At 49.9% G+C, this 24,457-nt stretch overlaps 1 protein-coding gene across 1 annotated transcript in view; it reads left to right on the forward strand.

The window, feature by feature from the left end:
- The window catches only part of LOC126535946 (uncharacterized), a 298,760-nt gene that overhangs the window by 155,048 nt on the left and 119,255 nt on the right, over positions 1-24,457 (forward strand). Inside the window, exon 6 of the mRNA XM_055073140.2 lies at positions 581-808. Within this exon, the coding sequence (XP_054929115.1) occupies positions 581-808 (228 nt within the window). The remainder of the gene's footprint in view (positions 1-580; positions 809-24,457) is intronic.

The following is a 24,457-nucleotide window of genomic DNA, read 5'->3' on the forward strand; positions in this document are numbered from 1 at the left end:
GCCAATGCCCTTTCGCCAAAGTATTCCGGATACGCCTAAAGCAAATTCCAGCAGCATACTGCGACAAAAGAATCGAATAATCCAGAAACTTGGAGGCGGGTGTACCTCGCATCCAAGCCATGCTATGGAGCACGTACGTTGGCGTCTCTACAAATGATGTGTGCAGTCTAGTGCACGTTGCACTACCTGCTGTGTACGCTGTACTGAAAATGTATTATGAAATTTTAGGATCTGGGTTGGCGACTCCTGGCCAGAATTGCACTCATTTTAAGGTGCCGTACTACAGTTCCGGAAGCATGCTTCTTAGTCTTATAATCAATGTAACTTCTCTGATGCAATTAGCTTACAAACGTATCTATAATATTATTCAATTTTTTAGCATTTACTCACTGCGATGGCACCATACCATCGCCGTGTATAGGCTTGTTTTTCTGGATCCGGCGCACTACTAAATTTCGTTCAGCGTTTCAAACAAGCAAAATGAGCAGCGAAGCGGGTTTTCCACTAAGGCACAGCTTGCAACAGAACCTTTTGAGACGTTGTCGAATGGCGAAGCTGAGAACATTTGCTTCTGACCCAGGTGGACGTGCACCTTCTCCGCACGGCCATCGTGCACCGCGAGATCATGGAGTGCGAGCTCCAGAAGGTACTGCGCGCCGCAGACCGGGAGCTGGCATCCGGATGCTGCTGTCTGCGCGAGATCTTCGTCAAGGAAGGCATCGGCTACTGGCTCGCCGAGCACCTGGACCTCATCTGGAGCGAGTTCGGCAACCAGGTCCAGAAGGGCGTTGTCAACCTGCACAAGGCGGTAAGCACTACACGCTACAGCGCTGTAATCACGCGCTTTATAGATGAGGCAAACTCAAGTTTCGTGCTGCGATACGAGCGCCCATCGCTCCCCTAGAGGGCAGATTCGAACGTCGAACCGACTGCATGCTTGTTTGCGTTTCCACTGAGGCATGCGCGTCCTCGTCATCTCGCAAGTCTGGCACACAGTATTGGGGGCGAGCTCCACCACTGGAAAAGCTGGCGCCACCGTCGGCGTGACATGGCATGAGGGATCAAGTGAACACAGTGGCCGCGTCGGCTGCTTCGGAAACGCCGAAGCGAGCTGAAAACAAAAGTTTAAAGTCCCAGCTGCGCTGCGGTTCTGATTAAGTGGTGATGCTTTACCGCTTTGGGTGTCTGCTTGACAACGTTTGAAAGTGCTATAATAGGTAGTGGCTTCCTTTGGAGGCGTGCAGCATGGTAGGCTACTGCTCGGTGCCGCAGTGCCGGATGTACGCAACGGAGCACGGTGTCAGCCTTATTCACACGTAGCCGCAGGACAAGGAGCTGCGTGAAGCTTGGCTCGTGAAACTTAGAACCGGCAGACAGCCATCGGCTACAACTCGGGTACGCAGCAAGCACAGACGCGAGGAAGATTTCTGCTACGTCGCCGGGACTGCCATCTTCAGTGAGTAGCAGAAAACGAGCACTAATACGTTCGCCCGCGCCCGCTGCCCCGGCTAATTTCATGACCGTTTGGTCTATGAACTTGTTGATGCTAGATACTGGCAAGTTCACTGGAACGGTGTGATGTGTGTGGTGCGCGACATGGTGCGGTGGTCGGGACGGACAGAAGCAGACGACAAGTAGTGCGCGCGCCGAGGCGATTCCGTGCTGGAGGAAAACGACGACGCCGAAGAGCGTCCGGCAAGTGAACGCGCGGCGCAAGAAAATAAAATATGAGCAAAATGCCAACCAATTAGGACAGACCACGGGGCGTCAGGCAGCCAATCGGAAAATAACTAATCGGCCAGTGCGGAAGAAAAGGCGAGGCGCGCTGGCAGAAGGGGGAGACGCCGGGAGGGTTCCAAGAAGCAACGCCAGGAGAAGGTCGGCCACCGGACCGGGAGTTGAAGACGCGCCGTCGGGTTCCGGACCCGAGCCACCAGGACTTCACCCGACCGGGGCCTCCTGCCAACCCGTTACTGTGCGTGTCACCAGTCTACCCGAGCGTGCCGCCAGCTGCTCAAGGCCGGCGAGTCTGTGCCCGTGCGCAGGACGAGAGCAGTCGGGCTACGGGCCCGAGTTCTACGCCTAGCTGCCCGGCCAGAACGCCGCAGCCGTGTGCCCGCGCCGCAGAACCGCCTGCTTTTATCTCCAAGCCAGAGCTAGGGCGCTCCGGTCGCCCGGTCAACCATCCTAGAGCCCGACCTTTGGTGCGACCGGCGCAACTCCTTTCATCAACTTGTCGCCGCGTCTCCGCGTCGAGACTGTTATGCGTCCCTGCCGTCGTGGCAAGCCCGGACACGCGCACTAGTTAACGTCATACTATCCCCAAGTGTGTTTCTTACTGCCGTGATGTCTATTTGAGTGTTTATTTTAGGCTTTCTATTACCTTCTATATATTTTAAGCCTCTTTCTAGCTTCATTAAAAGTTTGTGTGCGTCTTCGAAACCAACGGCTTTGTCCTCAATGGAATTCTCGGAGGCGCCACCTAAGAGAACCGTCAGAACATTTGAGTACAAGAATCTTGCATCACAAATGCAGCACAGCTTCTGTGCCCGTGGGCAGGATGAGGGCAATCGTGGCAAGACGAGCCAACGACAGCTAGAATTGGAGGAGCGAACGCTTCAGTTGCGCCTTCAAATGGCGGCAACGGATGCTGCAAGAACAGCTGACCGAGGGCAGCTGTGTGTAGAACTCGGGCCCGTAGCCCGCTGCTCTCGTCCTACCCACGGGCACAGAAGCTCGCCGGCCTTGAGCAGCTGGAGGCACGCTCGGGTAGACTGGCGATGCACAGGAATCGGTTGGCAGGAGGCCCCGGTCGGGTGAAGTCCTGGTGGCTCCGGTCTGGAACCCGACGGCCCGTGTTGAACTCCCGGTCCGGTGGCCGACCTTCTCCTGGCGTCGCTTCCTGGAACTCTCCCGGCGTCTCCCCCTTCTGCCAGCGCGCCTCGCCTTTTCTTCCGCACTGGCCGATTAGTTATTTTCAGATTGGCTGCCTGACGCCCGTGGTCTTTCCTAATTGGTTGGCATTTTACTCTTGTTTTATTTTCTTGCGCCGCGCGTTCACGTGCTGGACGCTCTTCGGCGTCGTCGTTTTCCTCCAGCAACGGTATTCGCCTCGGTGCGCGCACTCCTTGTCGTCTGCTTCTGTCCGTCCCGACCACCGCACCATGTCGCGCACCACACACATCACATAAGCCCCTTTTTACGAAGTTTTTCGGAAGCGAAACTGCCGCTCAGTGCGCGACATAGTTCACGTATGCTCGGAACACTACAGTCATGGTCCGTTCACGAGAACGCACTGTATGGTTGCATGGCACAGTTCACTGAGCACACAGATAAAAACATTAACGGAAGACACAAATTTAAAGAAAGCACAACAAGTGAAACAAGAACTGTAGCATCAAAGGCTATCACAACACACTATTGAAGAAGATAATCAAGAGGAAGGTCACCATGTCCGAGGTCAGAAGTCCGAGAAAAGCCATAAGTTGAACAGTACGGTTCCCTTAGGCGACCCTTTCCGACATCAACCGAACTAGACACTTATCTTCTCGGTCAGAGTACACTAGCCAGTCCGCGATAATATCGCTCCAAGCATTAATGTCGCTGCATGGTGTCGACCAAGTAACTGCCTGCGTTCTAAGGTAGTCAACGTTGTAATGTGTGGTTGCAGCATCAGTGCCAATGGTCGAACCACACACGAGTGCATGAGAACACAAAGGACGTTCTGAATCCTCAAAGCCATGTGTTGATTTGGTACACTGGCCTGAGCCCTACCAAGTGCGCATAGCAGTTGCTTTTGTCGGATTCGAGGAACGCAGTAATCACTCCTCAATACTTTTTGTGGAAACCAAACATGGTTTCTCAGAAGCCCTGATATCTTCAGGTTTATCTTGACTATGGTGGAAACCCTCCGACGTACTATTTTTAGCCTGTAGTAGGTGCCCCGTTCTAACTTTAGTTTTCTCAACCATGCTTATGCATGGTAACTCTGAACCATGTACAAAGCAGTCATCGCCTACGTTGGGCTCGCGCAGCACTGGTTGAGGTACGTAACCAATATGCTCCTTGTTCTGTGACCAAACATATTCTTTGAAAAAAATAGTATCTTTGCCTACAATGGCATGATTACAAGTTGTCTTTCCTTGAGAGACGTTTTGCTCGCTAAGGTTTGACGCTTTGTTGGAGAGCGCTTTCGGGTCGCCTTGGCACTGCTGTGTTGCATTCCCAACAATGGAACTTGTCCCTTTGGAGCAAGCATCCGTGTGGGATTTCATGCGAAGGCGTACCTTGCGAAGCTCTTCTTCCAGACGTCCTTTCTCAGCTGCCTGTTTAGTCACTCGCTTCTCGCGCTCCTTCTCAGCTTTCTCGCATATTTCTCGCATATTCTCGCAGCTTTCTCGGTGCTCTTGCACCCACTTGTCCAAGTCTGCCGCATGCAAACCTAACCCCTGGGCCACGGTGACTGAGTCAAACAAACTAATTACTGGCTGTTTCTTGCCCAAATATGCGCCCTCAGCTTCTGCGACTTTTAGCAGCAATTGCAATTTCTTCTCCTTCAATGCAAGCTCCTCCTTTCTAGCCTTGCGTTCCGCTGCCCGCTCTTATCGCGCACGCGCTTCCTGCTCGTTTAACCAAGCCCTCAACTCCCCACCTTCCAGCCTCATGCGTTCGGCTAAGGCTAATAGGTCTCGTGTGCTAGCCATAGTTCCTAGCCGTTAGAAAAAAAAAATTCAAACGAACGGCTTTGTCCTGTCGCGGACGCCAATTTGTGATGCCCAATTGGGGACAAAGCCGTTGGTTTCGAAGACACATACAAACTTTTAATGAAGCTAGAAAGAGGCTTAAAATATATAGAATGGAATAGAAAGCATAAAATAAACACTAAAATAGACATCACGGTAGAAAGAAACACACTTGGGCCTAGTATGACGTTAACTAGTGCGCGTGTCCGGGCTTGCCACGACGGCAGGGACGTATAACAGTCTCGACGCGGGGACGCGGCGACAAGTTGATGAAAGGAGTTGCGTCGGTCTCACCAAAGGTCGGGGTATAGGATGGTTGACCGGGCGACCGGAGCGCCCTAGCTCTGGCTTGGATATGAAAGCAGGCGGTTCGGCGGCACTAGTACACGGCGGCGGCGTTCTCGCCGGGCAGCTCGGCGTAGAACTCGGGCCCGTAGCCCGACTGCTCTCGTCCTGCCCACGGGCACAGAAGCGCGAACGCCGGCATCGGGCAGCAGGCGGCACGACAGACGGGGGCGGCGTTCTGGCCGGGCAGCTGGGCGTAGAACTCAGGCCCGTAGCCCGACTGCTCTCGTTCTGCGCACGGGCAGAGAAGCTCGAACGCCGGCCTTGAGCAGCTGGCGGCACGCTCGGGAAGACTGGCGACGCGCAGGAACGGGTTGGCAGGAGGCCCCGGCCGGGTGAAGTCCTGGTGGTTCGGGTCTGGAAGCCGACGGCCCGTCTTCAACTCCTGGTCTGGTGGTGGTGGTGGTGATAACTTTATTGCACACAGGGGAGTTGCGAACACGCTGGTCCTTGGGCCCCCGCATGGCCCCACTGCACTCAAACGTTCATGCCCCGGAGGCTCATGACGCTGGCAGCCCGGCCTGTGGCGATGGCTTGCTTGGCCGGGTCCTCGGAGAACAGTAGGGTCTCCCAAGCCTCCCAAGTAGTAAGGTGCTCCAGGCCCCGCGGTGGAGGATCCGCCTGGCAGAAGAAAAGGATGTGATCGAGAGTGGCTTTGGGGTGGTGGCAGAGGGTACAGGAGGGGTCGGTGTGGCAGTGGTGATAGCGCGAGCGTATATAAGGGGAGGGTAAGGTGCGTGTTTGGAGCCGCCTCCAAAGTGTCTGGTGATAATTGTCGAGGGAGGGATGGGGTGGGCGGTAGAGTCGGCGCTCCCGGTCCGGTGACCGACCTTCTCCTGGCGTCGCTTCCTGGAACTCTCCCGGCGTCTCCCCCTTCTGCCAGCGCGCCTCGCCTTTTCTTCCGCTCTGGCCGATTAGTCATTTTCACATTGGCTGCCTGACGCCCCGTGGTCTTTCCTAATTGGTTGGCATTTTACTCTTGTTTCATTTTCTTGCGCCGCGCGTTCACGTGCCGGACGCTCTTCTGAGTCGTCGTTTTCCTCCAGCAACGGTATTCGCCTCGGTGCGCGCACTCCTTGTCGTCTGCTTCTGTCCGTCCCGACCACCGCACCATGTCGCGCACCGCACACACACCACAAACGGAAAGGGAGCGATAAGACCCAAATTAAAAAAAGGCATGGCATATGGTCATGTTTGTTTTATGATTTAATGCACTTGATTACGAAAAAGAAGCAGAGGGAAATCGCACGCTGAGAATACCGATAAACATACACTGCGACGCAACTTCAGAAATAATATTGAAATGTCCAAGAATTTAGAAGACAAAAAAAGGATTGAATCGTCACGACGGCATATCACAGTTGCCGTAGGCGTCAAAGTCTCTATTACGAAATCATTTTTGAACAGTTCTGATAGCGTCCACACAACAATGGTTGCTAGTGTACTGTCAGATGCTCATATGCTGTGGCCTAAAGCTCACGGCACGGTGCGAAAAGGCGCTCACAGCGAAAGCAAAACATTGTGCGCGGACATGCATGCAGACGCGCAGTCGGTCTCTGCGAAACCGTGCGATCGCCCCATTAAGGCTTCATTCTGGTATGCTCCATTTGGTTATACAGACAGCTCACTATAAGAACATATTTCACATATCCTACTCTCAGCGTTTGCCTACCTTTCACGCAAGAAGCCGGTTCGGGAGACTCCATCGCGTCGACCGCGCGCAGTGGCGTTCACTGTACGTATTCTGTAAAAACATAGCGTCCGTAAACGATTCTGTGCTTTCAGTTTGCCGAAGAATATTATATCGACAGTAAAAAACTTCCCTTGGTCTGAGAGTAACTACATAAATGTCCCGCAGGGCTGCCGCGTGGTGCTTTTATTGAGCGCTGTAAGCGAAGCCTATGAGTAGCGCGCCGCGTTATCCCTCATACTACGCAAGGGAGGCGCTCCTGAAAGATGGCGACTCCGTAAGACCTCGCTCCCCAATTGCCAGCTCGTTCAGTACCACAACGGCGTCTATAGAACATTAAACATCGATAGCCGACCACCCGTAAAATTTTTCGTATTATAAAATGTTGCGGCTTTTTTTTTCGCGTGCCTCTATTTCTTACCTGTGGCCTTTTAAATTGAATGACCTTTAAGTGAGTATTGATAACGTTTCATAAGCATACATAGGCATGCTTACGTATGCTTACGGTATGGGCGTGTCCACTAAATGATATGGCCCCTATCAGCATTACGCTCGCTGCAGGACTAGCACATGAGAAACGTTCTCTTGGTCACATGTCTAATGCAGTCTTTTCAAAATATTATTACTCGGATACATACGCTTTGAAAATATTGTTACGTGAACAAAGGAGTAAGACTGGAGACTATTCACGAAGTATATTTACAAAAGGTAACAGAAGCGCTGGCCAGTTCAGCCGAGAGCTCGAGATCCAGAGAGCGTTCGTCGTCTTCGTCGGGGCGTCCGCGTACATCGGCCACAAGAAACACGCAATATGCATGTATCATTACCACAGGCGGCAGAAGCAGCGTCCTGGGGTGTCTAAATATCAGTGATAACAGGAGATAATATGGCTTGAGGCGTGCGAAATGCACAACGTCAGTGGAATTTGAGGCAGATGACACTCGTACTGACTGCATGGGGCGATTTCGTAGGTAACTGGAGTCACGGCCCGCAGCACTCGATATGGGCCTGTGTACAGAGACAGGAGTTTGTCTGACAGGCCAACGTGATGAGTCGGGGACCACAGGAGTACCAGAGATCCAGGCGAAAAGTGGACGTCTCTGGGTTGGCGATCGTACAAGCGCCGTTGCTTGTCTTGACAGTTCAGGAGGCGAGCGCGGGCAATTTCGTGTGCTTGGGCTGCCCTGGCGATGGCGTCAAGTCCGTACTAGCTTGTCTCTGCTGCGGCGGAAGAAAGGGATGCGTCCAGTGGCAATGTGGGTTCTCGGCCAAACAACGGAAAGAACGGGGAATAACCGGCAGTGTCGTGACGCGAAGAATTATATGCAAAAGGGGCAAGGTTCCTATCAGTATGGTCGGACGAGACGTACTTTGCAAGCATGTCTGTTGGGGTGCGATTCAGACGCTCAGTGAGACCGTTAGGTGGATGGTAAGACGTAGCCAGCTTGTGCTTGATGGAGCAGGACTGCGGGATGTCGGCGATGACTTGAGACAGAAATGTCCGACCACGGTCTGTGAGCAGTTGTAGTGGCGCGTCATGCTGCAGAATCACGTCGCGTAAAAGAAAATTTTTATTTATTTGTTCATTTATTTACTTATTTATTTATTTATTTATTTATTTATTTATTTATTTATTTATTTATTTACAGAATACTGCAGACCGAATCGGTCCAAGCAGGAGAGGGTACACACATTTGTTAGTAAGCACTATGCCTCAGGATCAGCAACAATGGTGAAGTTACAATTTACAACCAGAAAGTATAATAACAAAACTAAACAAGATTATAAAGCAAATACACTTTGCGAGAGTACTTGCCCCAAACACAGGCATATAGACAAAGAAGCACACTATGCACAGCTCATAAGTAATCATCATTTCTAACCATACAGTCAGATATACAGGCTTTCAAAAGGTTGAAGAAAGCAGAGGTGAGTCATGAGGCAGGGAATTCCAGTCGGATATTGTTTTCGGGAAAAATAAATATTTGAAGAAATTCGTGCGGGCAAATATTGGCTTGATGCTATGATTATGTTTATATCGCGAGGGTCTGGTTGTGCCCCTTTCGAAGTAGTCCTGTGGCTGAATGCCTATTTTTTAAAAATACGAGGAGGGAAAAAGCGCAGCCGAGCAGCCTTTCTTCTTCCAGCCAATAACTCAAGGGCTGCCTGGTGTAACATGGCGGACGGAGAGTCCCTTCGCTTATACCAGTTATATATGAACGTTACTGCTAATCTCCGGATTTTTTTCTAATTTATCTATATTGACTGTGGTGTGTGGGTCCCATCCTATGCTAGCGTATTCAAGAGAAGGTCTAACAAATTATTTGTAGGCTTGAAGATGAGGTACCCTTGAAGAATTGCCTAATTTATGTTTTAAGAAACCTAGCTTTTTCCTTGCAGAGGAGCAGATGTTGCAGATATGAGATGACCATTTAAGATCAGATGTTATGGTTCCTTTCACCCACGGATATGAATTCAACTCGACCGGGAAGCAAAATTCACGCCCAGGTATCTGTATTCTTCCATTTGCCTAATTATATTGTCCCTTATGGCATACGTAAATTTCATTTTGTTGATCCTATTCGCAGCACATAAATAAACGGTTTTGTCATAATTAATTGTCATATCCCACTTGTTAGACCAGTCTACAAGAAGCTGCAAGTTCAAATTTTGCACAAGTTGATCGGATACGGAATGAATGCTTTTGAAGACAATGCAGTCATCGGCGAATAACCTGGCCAACGTGCTTAGTTCCAGAACACCTAACAGGTCGTTAATATAAATAATAAATAAAACAGACCAAAAGACTGAGCTCTGAGGAACACCTGAGTGAACATCTAAGAAGCGGGAACAGTTGACATCAATTTCCACATATTGTTTCTATTTTGTAAGTATGACATAGCCCAAACGATGATATAGGAAGGGATACATATTTCTTTAATTTTGGTTATTAATTTGGAGTGAGGAACCCTATGAAGCGCCTTGGAGAAATCCATAAAAATTATATCTACCTGACCGCCACTGTCGAGAGCTTTTGTTAGATTATGTACGGTATCAATTAGTTGAGTAGTAGTGGAAAAACGTTGCCGGAAGCCATGTTGCCTTTTGCTAACTATTTCATTCGTGTCTAAAAAGCTGTTAAGAAATTTGAGTGTAATATGCTCTATTAGTTTTCAAGGAATAGAGGTGAGAGATGTTGGGCGGTAATTATTGATTTCCGATGGATTTCCTTTCTTTAATACAGGTACCACACGCGCAATACGCCGGTCATAGGGTACGACATTAAAACTTCTTTCTGGGCGAGTTGGTGCATACTTGACATAAAAATTGTTACAGAGCAATCACATGCAACCACAAGTATGAAGGACGGGACACAAACGCTGACTGTCAACTAAATTTTATTGACGGAAGACGGATACCTTATATAAGGGGAAAGGCAGAAGTGAAGGGGGAAGGGAGTGATACAATGGGGGAAAAATGACAATGCGCATCGATGAACGAACGTGCCAGCAGTAAACGGAATCAGGCGCAGAAAAAAACTAGAAAACACTATCAAAACACTATCAAAAGGCGAGGGATACTAACATACTATAAAGGAGGTTTATTGGGGTTCGCAGCGACCGCCGGTTCTACGATGCACCGAGCACAGTCCCCGAGCTCGAGCTTCTCCTGCGCGCTTGATGCTGCCGATGCTGCTGGCTGCGCGCATGTTCGTCATCTTCCTTACAATGGCCCCACGGAAATAAAGGAGCCATCCTGGCGACTTAGTTTTCTGGAAGGACGGTAGAATTGTGATACGGCTTGAGACGCTGAACGTGAACGACTTCGCGGTTACGACGTCGCATGTCGGACGGCGGCGTTAGCGGCTCAACCAGGTAATTAACGGCTGATGTTCTCTCGAGAACGTGGTATGGACCGTCGTACTTCGGAAGGAGCTTTGAAGCGAGCCCAGGCGTGCGGTGTGGCACTAACAACCAGACGAGAGCGCCCGGGAGAAAAGTGGGAGTCGAGTTCTGGGCATCGTGAACGGCTTTTTGGCGGTGCTGGTCGTCCGAGGTGAATCGGCGGGCAAGCTGGCGACATTCCTCTGCTTGTCTGGCGGCTTCTTAGATCGCCAGGCATTCGGATGGGTCCGACCGGTAGGGCAGAATGGTGTCGATGGTGCGCGAAGGATGACGGCCGTAAAGAAGGTAAATGGGTGAGAATCCGGTAGTGGCCTGAGTCGCGGTGTTGTAGGCGTAGGTGACAAACGGAAGAACTAGGTCCCAATTAGAGTGATCAGGTGAGAGATACATGGCGAGCATGTCAACAAGAGTTCGATTAAAGCGTTCCGTGGTACCGTTAGTCTGTGGGTGATAAGCAGTGCATTTACGATGAACAATAGCGCATTCAGCAAGCAGTTGTTCGATGACTTCAGACAAGAAGGCGTGGCCTCTATCGCTTAAAAGTTCACGTGGACCTCCATGACGAAGGAAAAATCGGTGAAGTAGGAAATTGGCGACCTCCTGCGCTGTAGCATTTGGTAGAGCAGCAGTCTCCGAATAACGGGTTAAGTGGTCTACCGCAACGATTATCCACCTGTTGCCGGCAGGAGTCAACGGAAGTGGCCCGTAGAGATCTATGCCCACGCGATCAAAGGGTCGGGATGGGCATTGTAAAGGCTGGAGTTCACCGGCGGAGTTGTGCGGTGGCGCTTTCCGGCGTTGGCACTCATGACAAGAGCGGACGAACTTTCGAACGAAATTATACATTCCGCGCCAGTAATAGCGGTGTCGAAGCCTTTCGTAGGTCTTGAAGACTCCCGCATGGCCACACTGAGGGTCGACGTGGAACGAGGAGCAGAGCTCTGATCGCAAGATTCGCGGAATGACGAGTAACCAGGTGCGTCTCTCTGGGGCATTGTTGCGTCGATACAGTAGCTGGTCGCGAATCGCAAAATGAGGCACTTGGCGCCGAAGCGTGCGTGACGCTGGAACTGTCGACGTATCCGAGAGAAGGTCGAGCAGAGATGCAGTCCAGGGATCATTACGCTGTGCAGCAGCGATAGTGTCAACGTCCAGAGAGGATAATGTGCACTCGCAGGGGGAGTCGTGACTGGCCTTCGGGGGAAGCGGTGATCGGGATAGCGCGTCAGCGTCGGAGTGCTTTCGCCCGGAACGGTACACCACGCGGATGTCGTATTCTTGGATTCGCAATGCCCAGCGGGCAAGGCGGCCCGATGGATCTTTGAGCGTCGACAGCCAACATAGTGTGTGGTGTTCGGTCACTACGTCAAACGATCTGCCGTATAAATATGGGCGAAACTTGCCAAGCACCCACACAATGGCCAAACACTCCTTTTTTGTAACGCTGTAATTGGACTCCGCCTTAGTTAACGTGCGACTCGCGTATGCGACGACGTATTCTGTGTGGCCAGCGTGACGCTGTGCCAACACAGCGCCAAGACCTACACCGCTTGCATCAGTATGGATTTCGGTTGGCGCTTGAGGGTCAAAATGGCGAAGAATGGGTGGCGTCGTGAAAAGACGGCGCAAGGTTGTGAAGGCGTCGTCACACGCTGGAGACCATGATGAGAGTTCTCAAGCGCCACCAAGGAGCTGCGTGAGAGGCGATATAATTGACGCAAAGTTTCCAACGAATCGCCGGAAGTAAGAGCTTAGGCCGATAAAACTGCGTAGCTCTTTCATAGTGGTAGGTTTTGAGAACGCAGTAACAGCACGTAGCTTCTCGGGATCCGGGCGAATGCCCTCCTTTGACGCGACATGGCCTAAAATTGTGAGCTGACGAACAGCAAATCGACACTTCTTCAGGTTAAGTTGCAACCCGGCGTTGGTCAAGCGAGTACGTGCTGGAGGTGGAGCAGGTGCGTTGCAAAATCAGGGGCGAACACCACAATGTCGTTAAGATAGCAAAGACAGATTTTCCATTTGAGGCCACGCAGAACATTATCCATCATTCTTTCGAACGTAGCAGGTGCATTGCAAAATGCGAAAGGCATGACGGTGAATTCATACTAGCCGTCTGGTGTAACAAAGGCAGTTTTTGGGCGATCAGCCTCTGCCATCGGAACCTGCCAGTAGCCTGACCGCAAATCCAGCGAAGAAAAGAACTCGGCTCCCTGCAAACAATCCAGAGCATTATCGATGCGTGGTAATGGGTAGACGTTTTTCAGCGTGATCTTGTTCAACCGTCGAAAATCAACACACAAGCGGATAGAACCGTCCTTTTTTGTGACGAGGACGACGGGAAAGGCCCATGGGCTTCGGGAAGGTTGAATGACGCCTCGACGGAGCATGTGATCGACCTGGTCTGCAATGACGCGACGTTCCGTAGCAGACACGCGATATGGTCTTTGTCGCAGCGGTGAGTGAGAGCCAGTGTCGATGTAATGCTCGATCGTCGATGCACGGCCAAGAGATGTTTGCGCAACGTTGAAAGAACGGCGGAAGTGCTGAAGGACTGCGAGAAGTTGAGATCGCTGCGAATGCGTCAGATCTTCGGCGATGAATGAACACACCAGTCCATGTTGAGTCGGGTACGGAGAGGGCACTCAGTTCATGCACGGCAGTAGAAGGCATTTCGTCGAGGACGGCGACAATTCGTGTTGAATCGACTGACTCGACGTAACCAAGGCATTCGTGGCGAAGCAGTGATAGCGGCGATGAAAGATGATTGTAAGTGGGCATCGTGCTAACACCGGCGGCAAAATCAAGAGCTGCAAAGGGCAAAGGAAGCGCTTTTCGGGTAACAAAGTGATGAGAGGGCATAAAGAAGACCGTCCCGTCGGATATGGCACTACAGAAGACTGGTACGAATGCTGAAGAGCACGGGGGAATACAGGTGTCTTCTTTCACGACAATTTTAGCGGCAGGATGAGCATCGACGGAGGCCAGGTCACCAAGGTGGAAAATTCAATCTCAGCCCGAGCGCAATTGATGGTGGCATTGTGGCGTGAGAGAAAATCCCATCCTAGAATAACGGCGTGGGAGCACGATGAAAGAACTATGAATTCAATCGTGTACAAAACGTCCTGTATGATCACACGGGCAGTACAAGCAGCGGTAGGGCGAATGGGTTGAGCACTCGCCGTTTGGAGCGACAATCCAGACAGAGACGTCGTCACTTTGCGAAGCGAACGGCAAAACTAGGCATCCATAACTGAAATAGCGGCACCGGTATCGACTAAGGCGACTGTAGCGACATTTTCGATAAACACATCAATGACATTGGCAGGTAAAGGAGGAGGACTTCGGCATGTCGACACCTGCGCAGTTCTTGCCTCAGGAACTGCGTCGTCTAGTTTCCCTCTTCGTTAGCGATGGGTCGTCGACGAATAGGGGAAAGCGATCGACGACGTGGGGAGGGTGACCGGAGGCGTTCGAAGCGAGGACGGCGATCAGTCGGGGAGCGAGCTGGTGATGGGCCGAAGGGTTCGTAAGGCGCATTTGCATCAGGTGGCACATAGGGCGCTCGGCGATCGTCGTCGAACACCTGCGATCGGCGGCGGCAGAACCTTGCGACATAACCGGGATACCTACATGCGAAGCATATAGGGCGATTGTCCGGCGTACGCCACGGGTTAGCGGCGGCAGTGGTGGTCCGGGAGACGGGAGGGGGAGGGTGGTGCACAGGCTGCTGGAAGCGACGCACGGGTACACTGCCAGGGGCCATTGCAGCAACCGTAGCATAAGTGACTGGTGTAGTCACGACATCCTGCTGGTGAACAGCCGGCAGCGCTTCCGCGACCTCTTCATGGATCACGTTACGGATATGAGACGGCAAAGTGCTGGCACACTCCTGAGTGACGGACACCAGAGATAGCTGTCGTGCGACTTCTTCGCGGATGAAATCCTTGATTTGCGTTATCAGGGAGGCTTGTTCTGGGCCGGTGGTAAGGCTGCAGAGTGATGCCGCATTTGGTGTGGGATGTCGCCTTGTCAGAGCTCGCTGCTTACGCAATTCATCATAGCTCTGGCACAAGCTGATGACGTCGCCAACAGTGCGCGGGTCCTTGGCCAGAAGCATTTGGAACGCGTCATCGTCGATTCCCTTCATGACGTGCTTGATCTTTTTCGCTTCCGTCATGGCAGCGTTCACGCGCCTGCACAAATCGAGAACGTCTTCTATATAGCTGGTGAATGTCTCACCCGTGTCCTGTGCGCGTGTACGCAAACGCTGCTCGGCTCAGAGTTTCCTGACGGCGGGTCGGTCAAATACTTCTGTAATAGAAATCTTGAGCGCCGACCACGTTCGTATATCCCTTTCATGATTTCTGAACCAGAGACTGGCCACGCCCGCGAGGTAGAATGAGACGTAAGCCAGCTTGTCCGAGTCATTCCATTTGTTGTGAACGCTCACCCGTTCGTAGGACGACAGCCGCTCTTCAACGTCGTTGTCGTCGGTTCCGCTGAAGATGGGAGGCTCCCGCTGGCGAACGGTGCCAGCGCAAGGGACGGGTGGCGATGGAAGAGTCTGCTGGTCGGCGTCCGGCATGGCGAAGGGTAGCGTCCGAGAACGGAGTTCCAGGATGGTAGAGTGGAACGTTACCCCGCACGGCTCCACCACTTATAAAGGAGGTTTATTGGGGTTCGCAGCGACCGCCGGTTCTACGATGCACCGAGCACAGTCCCCGAGCTCGAGCTTCTCCTGCGCGCTTGATGCTGCCGATGCTGCTGACTGCGCGCATGTTCGTCATCTTCCTTACAATACATTGAAATGAGTAAGCAGTCGCTTCCAAAAAATGAAGCTCTGCAGCAAAAAGCGATACAGAAGGGGTGCTTACGCACTTGCTGCCATATTTGTGTATGTGGAACGCTTCCAAAGAGACGCGCGCCGTCGCGTCGGCACTCTTGCCGAGAATCTTCGTCTCTCCCAAACGAGCCTCGCATCCTGTGCATTCAATTGCGTGCGCGACCAAATGTGCGTACTTGTCCTTTAATTTGCTTAAATTTCGGGCATGTTCGCCCAAGCGTTCATTAATGCAGCGGCCGGTTTGGCCGACATAAGCCTTACCACACTTCAAGGGAATGGCGTAGACCACTCCTGTGGAACACTTGATGAACGGCTTCTCATGTTTTAGCTGACAACCTCTTTATTTAGAGTTGCAGATGCGTGGGCATATCTGTGCCAGCTTGTTGGGTGCCGAAAAAACAAGGGAAACCCCATGCCTGTTGGCTACCTTCTTGAGACTGTGGGAAGTCTTGTGCAGGTACGGCACAACCAAAGGCTTGTCGGTCTTCAGACGGCCATCTTTGCCTCGTGTTCCCAGTTTCAGCTTCTGAAGGAGGGTCTCAGACACTGCAATCAAGACCGAATGGGGGAACCCCGCCGCCAAAAGTCGGCTGGCCTGATTCTCAAAACTTTTCTGCATCAGGTGCGGGCACGACACCTGAAGAGACGATTCCAAACAGTGCGACGCTATAGCTCTTTTTACAGTTTTGGAATGCGCTGAATCATATGGCAACAAGGCTTACTTACTGATTTCAACGTATGTTAGTATCCCTCGCCTTTTGATAGTGTTTTGATAGTGCTTTTCTAGTTTTTTCGTTTTCTTGTTTTTTCTGCGCCTGATTCCGTTGACTGCTGGCACGTTCGTTCATATATGCGCATTGTCATTTTTCCCCGATTGTATCACTCCCTTTCCCCTTCACTTCTGCCTTTCCCCTTATATAAGGTATCCGTCTTCCGTCAATAAAATTTAGTTGACAGTCAGCGCTTGTGTCCCGTCCTCCATACGTGTGGTTGCATGTGATTGCGCTGTAACAATTTTTGTGTCATAGGGTACGACGCCTGACTCTACAGATTTTTGAAAGATTACGGCGAGAAATCTAGCCAGAATTTCTGCATACCTTTTTAAGAATGTTGCGGGAATATTATCTGGACCGGCTGATTTTTTTGGATCCAATCGCAATAGAAGTTTGGTAACACCTTCCAAAGAGATGGTAATGTTGCTTGCGCCATCACTAACTGACGTGTTATCAATCCTTGCATCAAGTCTGGCAAACACGCTTTGAAAATGGATTTTGAACCGTTCTGCCATTTTATTTTTGTCCATGACAACTTCCCCGTCAACTGTTACTTGGTATAACTTTTTATTGTCCTTATTCGAAAGGTACTGCCAGAATTTTCAAGGATTTTCAGTTGCAAAACGACCAAGTATCTCGGAAAAATACCTGTCTCTTTCTTTTTGCAATCCATGCATGATGGAGGCGCTTAATTCTGTAATTAGTGACGCATTTTTATTCTTTTTCTTCCTGCAGCGCTTGATTTTCCGTTTTATTTGTATTAGTTCTCGGGTTAACCAAGGGTTTGTTCTCCCTAGTTTCTTTACTTCTTCCGGTACGAAGTTTCGTATGCAGTAATCGCAGAGGTATTTCATCCTCGCCCACAACGCGTCGTCCTCACAAAACGATGAGAGGGCACCTTGCAGAAAATGCATAATGCGTGGGTTCTCTGCCGCGTCGAAATGCTTCACAGTTTGTAATTTTGGCATGCACATTCCCAGTTGGCGGGGGAGCATTCAGGTAAAATAGACTAGTTTGTCATCAGAAATGCCCTCGTAGACTTCAGTAATGCAATTTTTTATGCCTGCGGAACATAAAATGAGGTCTAGAATTGAAGAAGCAGAACTAGTTACACGTGCAGGAGAGTGTACACTCTGGACTAGATTATAAGCCAGCAATATATCCATACTTCTGAACTACGCGCATCGGGGGGACTAAACTTCATGTTGCCCCAATCAATGTGGGGAAGATTAAAGTCCCCTGCAATTATACTCTTCTGATTTGAATACATTTCTAGGTAATCAGATAATTCCAGTAGATATTCTGGTCCCGCCCCAGGAGGCCTATAGATTTCAACAATAGTTATTTGGTTACCTGAGAACATCAGCCTACACGAAACGCTTTCATGAAAAGTGGAAACATCGGGCAAGAAGACAGAAGACCATCAAGCATTAACGAGAATCGCAATTCCACCGCCCCTCATAGCGCGGTCCTTTCTGTAGCATGTGTATGAAGGCGGTGCGGCGCAGCTATCAGAAATGTGGGCATGAAGTCAAGTTTCAGATATAATCGCCACGTGTGGATCATAGGAGAGTAATAAGTGTTCGAGTTGGTCTTGCTTGTTGCACAAACTTTCCGCATTCAAACATATTAATCGAAGTGATTTTTCCGCAACGCGTGTGGTGGTATCTGTTCGTCAATCTTGGGACGTGCAGGCTGCTTTGTGCAGCAATACCCTGCAGTTCTTCTGCTGTCCCCCACGCATAACTGTTACCATTTACATGAAGTTTGTTGCAGACGAGCTTTATTTTATCATCGGGGCGTTTATCGCTCTTATAGGATTGCCAAAGCAGTTTCCTTATTTCTAAAGTTCCCTGCGAGTAGTCTTCAGATATTTTTTTTTATTGAAATATTGAGTTTAAATTTTTCAGTTTGTGGCCATTTGTAAGTACAACAATTTTTTCGTTATAGTTGTAGAGCCGAAAAATAACAGGCCTTGGCTGATTATCGCGTTTTTTTGCCAGTTTGTGTATACGTTCCAGAGAATCAATATTCACTCCTAGTTTGTCCTTGCAAACGTCTTGAAGTTTTTTTGTCAAGATTAGACCGGGTTTCACTAGCATCTTCCTTTATTCCGAAGACTACTAAGTTATTCCCACGGCTGCGGTCCTCAAAATCTCTCAGTTGTTTTTCCTCTGCAGCCACAACGTTCTGCGAGCGCTGTACTGTTTCCCCGAGCTGTAGCATCTTCGTTCGCCTTGGATATCGTGAGCGCTTCGTCTTGTTTAGACAGCTTTTCGTTAATTTCTGCAAGGGTAGCGTCGCGCTTTGAATCAGCAAGTTTCAGAGCCTTTAATTCTGCCAAGATTGTGCTCAGTGTTGGCTTATTATCACTGCCCGGACCGGGATTCGTTTGCACATCACCACATAAGCAAGAACGCAGACCAAGAATCATGAAGAGTGCTTATACACGTCCGAGGGCACGGCAGCATCGCAAGACCATGGCAACTGGTACGTAAGCAATGGTATGAATTGTGAAAACTGACCTGCACAATGAGCCATGTGAAATGTGACATGTTCCGATGAACGCTGCCGTGCCCTCTGAGCCCACGGTGGTTGATTGCAGCCTTTATAGGGGGATTCGGTGACGTCACTGCCTCTTGGTTCCAGTGCAGTGAGACGCTGATTGCCTTGTCGTAGTCCAAATAACCGCCAGAAGAAGTTGCAGTTTTCCAAGCATTTCTTGATGGAAGGTTCCGCGGCGCCTACTTCGTGGAAGCCGGGTGCGCAGATCATGGCAGCGGCCGGAACAGAAGGAGCACCTGCGCAGTGAGCCATGCGAAATGTGACATGTTCCGATCAACGCTGCCGTGCCCTCTGCGGCGACAAATTGGCGATATCTGTGGCGCAGCTAGTTGGACGCGCTCTGGTGAAGGCGTAGCGCCTGGCGTAACCTGTCGCTACAGCGACGCACTTGTTGCCAGACGCGGATAGCGGGAAAGGGCCAAATAAGTCCAAGCCAACCTGAAAGAACGGCTCCGAAGGATTATCGAGCGGTTGAAGGCACCCGGCCGAGAGCGCCGATGGTGTTTTTCGGCGCTGGCATTTTTCGCACGCCGCAACGTATTTCCGGACGGAGCGGGCAAGGCGTGGCCAAACGAAGCGTCGGCGAATCCGTTCGTAGGTGCGGGAGACGCCAAGGTGACTTGCCCTTGCTAAATCGTGAAGTTCTTGGAGAAAGCTGACCGGAGGTGCTTAGGAATGACGAGGAGTAGGGCAAAACAGTCGGGGCGTACATTGTGGCGGTACAATACACCATCCCAGACAACAATCAGGTGAAGGGACGAATCAGAAGGCTAAGATTCCAAGCCACCAATGATGGTGCGCAATGTGGCATCACGGTGTTGTTCGTCGGCAACGTGTAGCAGCTGAGAAACGGAGAAAACGCAAGCGTCGGTATCGGCGTCAGGGTCGGCGGGTGGTTCGTCCACTGGATAGCGTGAAAAACAGTCTGCGTCTTGATGTATGCGGCCCGACTTGTACAGTACTGCATAGGAATATTCTTGCAGCCGCAGGACCCAGCGACTAAGCCGGCCGGTAGGATCCTTGAGGGAGGAAAGCCAGAAGAGCTCGTGGTGGTCCGTGATTACAAAGAAGTTCGTGCCATACAAGTACGAGCGGAATTTGGAAACCGCCCAGACGAGAGCCAGGCATTAACGATCTGTAATCGAATAGTTGCGCTCCGCTGCTATGAGGAGGCGGCTAGTGTATGCAATAACGCGATCTTGGTGGCTCCGATACCGTGACCACTGGCATCCGTACGCACCTCTGTAGGAGAGGAGGGTCAAAGTGGGCCAGTATAGTAGCAGAAGCTTGATGTGGGCGAGTTGGTTTTGCATACTTGAAGAGCGCTACGAAGACGCAGACTAAAAGAGGAACATGTACGACGGACAGGGCGCTACTTCCAACTAAATGTTTCTTTTTTAAGAAACACGATTTTAAATAGATACAACCTAGAATGGCCCATCGTGACATCACGACCTCCTTAGCTCATCAGAAAAGCTATCTCTTTTTCGGCAAGCGATACTGAAGGGCAGCTAGTGCACGTGCCCTGGGCCTTTGCAATGTAGAAAGCTTGTAGAAATGTAGCTTCCAATAGAAAGAAATGTAGAGGTTCGAAGGTGGCCTTACAATGTCTTCTGGCATCTCTTCGTCGCGGGTCATGTGAACAACTAGTGTCGGAGATACGAGAAATGCACCATCACATGATCGCGAAAGGACACGACGTCGTGTTTCAGTGGCTGCCTGGTCATTGCGGTATCTCCGGCAACGACCTCGCGGACAAAGCTGCTAGAAAAGCACACGAAGGAGCAACCCTTGTTTCAATACCTTTATCGCGGACTGACGCAGCCCAACACTTAGGCAACCTAGCGCACTCTTCGACATTGGAGAAGTGGCACACACCTGAATTCACTTAACATCCCTTGCATTCCCTCGATCCCTCTATGCAAATGCGGCTGTTACCAGGTCTTCCGCGAAATGAGGAAACAGTGCTGTGCCGCTTACGTTTGGGCGTCGCATTGACCAATGCTTATGTATTTCTGATTGGAGTGGCTGATAGTGTCGAGTGCAATTCTTGCGGTGTCAAGGAAACCATAGAACACATACTGTGTTACTGCGCATCTTTTGAAAATGAAAGGCAATACCTCTGCACAGCTCTCAGTCAACTAGATGGCAGGCCGTTCACCTTGAACAAGATGTTGGGACCATGGCCTCGCATATCGCAGCTACAAAAGGCCACAAAAGCGCTGCTGCGATATTTGAAAGCGACCGGGTTGAGTCAGCGTCTGTGATCCGGACTGAGTGACGGACTGATATCTCCAGTGGACTTTCTCTTCTTTTAATCTTTCTGTCTCCCTTTCCCTATTGTAGGGTAGCCAACCGGGCTCAGTCCTGGTTAACCTCCCTACCTTTCATTATCATTTTCTCTCTCTCTCTTCTAATACCTCCCGTTCTAGTCCGAGACCGTGCCAGAAACCTGGTGTCACGAAGATGCAGACAGCAATTGGGACGTTTACAGTGTTCTGCCAGATGACCCTTCGCATTGTTATTTACGGCCCAATTGTGCTCACGAATCGTTTTATTAAAACACCGTCTGGTTTGACCGATATAAACCTGTTTGCAACTTAGGGGTATCTCATATACGACATTACTTTTGCAAGCCGTGTACTGCGCTGCATGTTTCTTAGAGCATGGTTCGAGTTTTGCCTTCGTAAGCATAGGGCATATCTTGGCCAACTTACACGGTGCAGTGAAGAGAAGATTAACACTGTGCCTTTGCGCCACCTTCTTGAGGTTGTGAAACACCCTGTGCCAATAAGGAAGCACATGGAATTTTTTCCTATCAACTGCCTTTTTTGTGTTAGTGCCCTCTCTAGCCTGCTTGATCTTTTCAAGACGCTTATTGCACACGCTAGAGATCAAGAGTGAAGGGAAACCGGCTAGGCGTAGCCTTGAAACATAGTTATTAAAACTGCTTTCTACTTTGTGGTTGCAAGATTTATTTAGAGCTTCTTTTAGACAAGTCATTGCAACTCCTCTTTTTACTAGCTTGGAGTGCGCAGTGTCGTATGAAATTAGCTGCTTGTTCAACCTCGGCTGGTATTCGAAACAGACATGCGTGTTCATTAGAGCGAGATTGAGGCCTTTCGCACGTGAAGTTTAGAGCCTCCGATGCATTTCTAAAAGTGTTAAGGAGGTCGTGATGTCACGATGGGCCATTCTAGGTTGCCTCTATTTAAAATCCTTTTTCTTAATAAAAACATTTAGTTGGAAGTAGCGCCTTGTCCGCCCTACATGTTCCTCTTTTAATCGGCATCTTCGTAGCGCTCTTTTCTTCAAGTGGGCCAGTATAGGTGGGGTGGTGACAATGTTGGTGAGGTGGGTAAACGCGGCAGTTTAAACGGGGCCCCATATAAACGGCATGTCCTTTTCAGAAGATCAGTAAGAGGTCGGAAGCGTCGGAAGTAGGAGCAGAGTCCTACAAAACTTCGGACGTCTTTGAAAGACTGAGGTACAGGAAAAGACGTGACGGCACGAATTTCATCCAGGTCTGGTTGAATACCGAAAGCGTCGACGAGGTGGCCCAGCACTGTAATCTGCTGACGACCGAAGTGCCACTTCGATGAATTCAGTTAGAGCCCAGCCTCGTTGAAGACTTGAAGGACAGCTGATGAGCGCTCAAGGTGTGTCTTAAAGTAGGCGAAAATTCAAGAATGGTCGTCTAGGTAGCAGAGGTATGTTGATAAATTGAACCATTGAAGCAGAGTCCATCATAAGTTCGAACGTTGCTGAGGCGTTGCATAGACCGAATGACATAACTTTGACTTGATATAGACCATCGGGAGTGACGAGCGCAGTCTCCTCTTGGTCTCTTTCATCCACAGAAATCTGCCGATAACCAGACCGCAGGTCTATTGATGAAACGTAGTTGGCACCGTGGAGACAATCGAGGGCGTCGGTAATGGGAGGCAAGGAGTAGACGTCGTTCTTGTTAATGCGGTTTAGATGATGATAATCTACGCAGAAAAGCAATGTGCCATCTTTCTTTTTAACAAGCACCACGGGGAATGCCCAAGCTCGACGAACATTCAACAATGCCTTTGGTCAGCATCTTGTTCACCTCATCGTTATTGTTCTTTAGCTCCAAAGCAGAAACTCGATATAGCCGGCGATGTATAGGACTGACATCACCAGTACTTATGCCATGCTTAACAATTAAAGTCTGGCCCAATTGGCGATTGCTGAGGTCCAGTATGTCGTGGTAGGAAACCGAAAGGCGACACAGAGCTGCTGCTTGTTCAGGCAGTAGGTACGCAGAAATCATGGGACGAAATTTTGCGTCAGGGCAAATAGCATCTGTGTACATGGTGAAGAATCTGAGCAGACATCGGCGGAAAACATCGTGACGTGGTCATCTTCGATAGCACGGAGCGTTGCAACCAGTGGCGTAGCAAGAAATTTCGTTCGGGGGGGGGGGGGGGGGGGTGAGGCTCACGTTGAAGCTCGGCCTCATTACATAATTTATCGACGCATCAAATACATGCATAATAGCTGCATTACCACGGGCAAAGATGCTGCAAGCGAATTCCTGAACGCTATGCACAGTCAAGAGAAGTAAAACCTGTTTTTTTATAAAAGAATATACTCTAATGTCCCAAAAATTGCGCCCAAAATAACTCACAGCATGGCTTCCATGGTTTTTGTCTATTTAATAAGTAAAGAAAATATCACAGAACTTTACAAGTATATCAGTTCGAAACCAGCAAAGCAGTGCATGCCGCTGATATAAAAAAATGTAAAGGCGATGACATGAACAAGTCGAGGACAAATATGTTAATTAACCTTTGTCAGTCAAGAACCTTGTTTACATTTTTGTATATATAAAACGGCCAGGGAAAAATCTCAATGACGCTGTCATTTGTTCCAATCTATTGCTCAGGAGCAGCTGTTACCGCTCTTGTATTATGAGTAATTGCATCGAAATTATAGTCGCAACAGAGAGCACATATAAAAAGCAGTTCTGCAAAATATACGAGGGCAAGTCAAATGAAAGTGAGCCAAAGCGAATATATGACAAACGGGGTACTTTAATTAAAATTAGTCTCCCTGATCATTTAGACATTTGTCCCACTGACTAAATGTCGCGTGATTCCCGTCTCATAAAACTCCTTGGGTTGCTGCTTCGAAAATTCTGTAGCTGACTCTTTCACGTCATATTGTCCGACATGAATCTGGTTCCCTTGAGCTGTTTTTTTCAATTGCCCCAGAATGACGGAAGTCGCAAGGCGACAGGTCTGGGCTGTATGGCGGATCTTTAAGCGCTTCCCTCTTGAATTTTGCCAGTTTTGCATTAACCACATCATGGACGTCGGCACTGTCGTAGAGCAAGATAAACCCATTCGTCAATTTTTCACGTCGTTTGTTCTTTATTGCGACACGCAGCCAATCCGGCCTTTCAGATTATCGGAAACGATTTATAGACTCTCCAGGTTTATCAAATTCGATCAATAATTGCCCCTGACGATCGAAAAAAAGTCAACAACACCTTCGCGGCGGAAATGGCGGCCTTTGCTTTCTTTGGGGGTGATGAATTCAAATGTTTCCACTGTAAGGTT

This window comes from Dermacentor andersoni, chromosome 3, assembly GCF_023375885.2.
Source record: "Dermacentor andersoni chromosome 3, qqDerAnde1_hic_scaffold, whole genome shotgun sequence".
Lineage (NCBI taxonomy): Eukaryota > Metazoa > Arthropoda > Arachnida > Ixodida > Ixodidae > Dermacentor > Dermacentor andersoni.